The following is a 2,156-nucleotide window of genomic DNA, read 5'->3' as shown; positions in this document are numbered from 1 at the left end:
TAGAAGAAAACCTAGGCAATACCATTCAGGACATAGGCATGGGCAAAGACTTCATGACTAAAACACCAAAAGCAATGGCAACAAAAGCCAGAATAGACACATGGGATCTAATTAAACTAAAGAGATTCCACACAACAAAAGAAACTATCATCAGAGCGAAGAGGCAACCTACAGAATGGGAGAAAATCTTTGCAATCTACCCATCAGACAAAAGGCCAATATCCAAAATCCACAAAGAACTTAAACAAATTTACAAGAAAAAAACAAATAATCCCATCAAAAAGTGGGCAAAGGTTATGAACAGACACTTCTCAAAAGATGACACTTATGCAGCCAACAGATATATGAAAAAATGCTCATCATCACTGGTCATCAGAGAAATGTAAATCAAAACCACAATGAGATACCATATCATGCCAGTTAGAATGACAATCATTAAAAAGTTAAGAAACAACAGATACTGGAGAGGATGTGGAGAAATAGGAACACTTTTACACTATTGGTGGGAGCGTAAATTAGTTCAACCATTGTGGAAGACAGTGTATGGCGATTCCTCAAGGATCTAGAACTAGAAATACCATGTGACCCAGAGATCCCATTACTGGATATATACCTAAAGGATTATAAATCATGCTACAATAAAGACACATGCACACGTATGTTTATAGTGGCACTATGCACAATAGGAAAGACTTGGAACCAACCAAATGTCCATCCATGATAGACTGGATTAAGAAAATGTGGCACATATACACCATGGAATACTATGCAGCCATAGAAAAGGATGAGTTAATGTCCTTTGCAGGGACATGGATGAAGCAGGAAACCATCAATCTCAGCAAACTGTCACAAGGACAGAAAACCAAACACCACCTGTTCTCACTCATAAGTGAACAATGAGAACACACGGACATAGGGCAGGGAACGTCACATGCAGGGTCCTGTTGGGGGGTGGGGGGCTGGGTGAGGGATAGCATTAGGAGAAATACCTAATGTAAATGATGAGTTCACGGGTGCAGCAAACCAACATGGCACATGTATACCTATGTAACAAATCAGAGCGTTGTGCACATGTACTCTAGAACTTAAAGTATAATAATAATAAAAAAGACAACCAACAGAGAGTTTGAAGTATATTTAAATTAAAAGTATTATTAAAAAATTCTAAAAACAAAGGAAAAACTTCACTGGCATTGTAAAATAGCACATGGGAAAAAAACCCCTCTCAATTTGCTAAGTCAATATTCTTATAACTGATGTTGCTTATATGTCGTTGTTAGACCTGAGAGTGGAAGGAAATAATTTGTAGTTATTGTTATAATGAAAAAACTGCAATTATCTAAAGATTCCTACCATTTTCTCACTACTCTTTAAGCACATTTATTCATTATAATGTAAAGGAAGGTATCCTTACTTGTGGTCTCACCATTTATTTCTTTAAGTTCATTGTTGATTCCAACATCTATGGAACTCATTATTTTGTCAATCTGTAAGAAACAAAAACCATTTAAATGGATTGTTACATTCACTTTTAACATTGCATTTGAAAATAACTTTCAAATGAAGGGAGCAAATAGTTTTGATGTTATTACCACAGTGTTCCCCAGTTAAGAGACGGATAGAGAAAGATTTAAAGGGAAGCAAACATCTTTGGAATTGTTTTATGACAATGCAAAGTATGTTCCCTTTCTTAAACTTTCAAAATTAGCTTGCCTTTTCTTTGTGTTTCTTGAAATAAACTTTGTACTTGGATAGATTGGTCATTTAGGAACTGTGTACTCTTCAAACTCAGAAGCGCTGTAGATAAATTCATGTGACAAAGTCTTTCCTCTCTGGCATCCTTCTTCTGCCTAAGAACATGCATCCCATCTAACTGGTAAAGGAGCGGGTTTCAGGGTGTGGAGAGCATGGCCACAGGAGCAAAGTTTTTTGTTTTTTGTTTTGACGGAATCTCACTGTGTTGCCTAGGCTACAGTGCAGTGGCACCATCTCAGCTCACTGCAACCTCTGCCTCCCAGGTCCAAGTGAGTCTTGTGCCTCAGCCTCCCAAGTAGCTGCGATTACAGGTGTGTGCCACCACACCTGGGTAATTTTTGTGTTTTTAGTAGAGACGGGGTTTTGCCATGTTAACCAGGATGTTTTTGAACTGCTGGCCT

General features: G+C 37.8%; 1 protein-coding gene across 3 annotated transcripts in view; it reads right to left on the bottom strand.

Moving 5' to 3' along the window:
• ANKS1B (ankyrin repeat and sterile alpha motif domain containing 1B) overlaps positions 1–2,156 on the bottom strand; it is a 1,315,261-nt gene that overhangs the window by 533,085 nt on the left and 780,020 nt on the right. For 2 of the 3 annotated variants that reach the window (XM_011992230.1, XM_011992227.1), the window contains exon 14: positions 1,415–1,487. In XM_011992230.1, coding sequence (XP_011847620.1) covers positions 1,415–1,487 — 73 coding nt within the window. The remainder of the gene's footprint in view (positions 1–1,414; positions 1,488–2,156) is intronic. The other variant, XM_011992229.1, reaches the window with a different exon arrangement.

The sequence above is a fragment of the Mandrillus leucophaeus genome, unplaced genomic scaffold, assembly GCF_000951045.1.
Source record: "Mandrillus leucophaeus isolate KB7577 unplaced genomic scaffold, Mleu.le_1.0 Scaffold408, whole genome shotgun sequence".
Taxonomy (NCBI): domain Eukaryota; kingdom Metazoa; phylum Chordata; class Mammalia; order Primates; family Cercopithecidae; genus Mandrillus; species Mandrillus leucophaeus.
The sequence above is the reverse complement of the archived record's forward strand: the minus strand, read 5'-3'. Positions and strand labels throughout refer to the sequence as shown.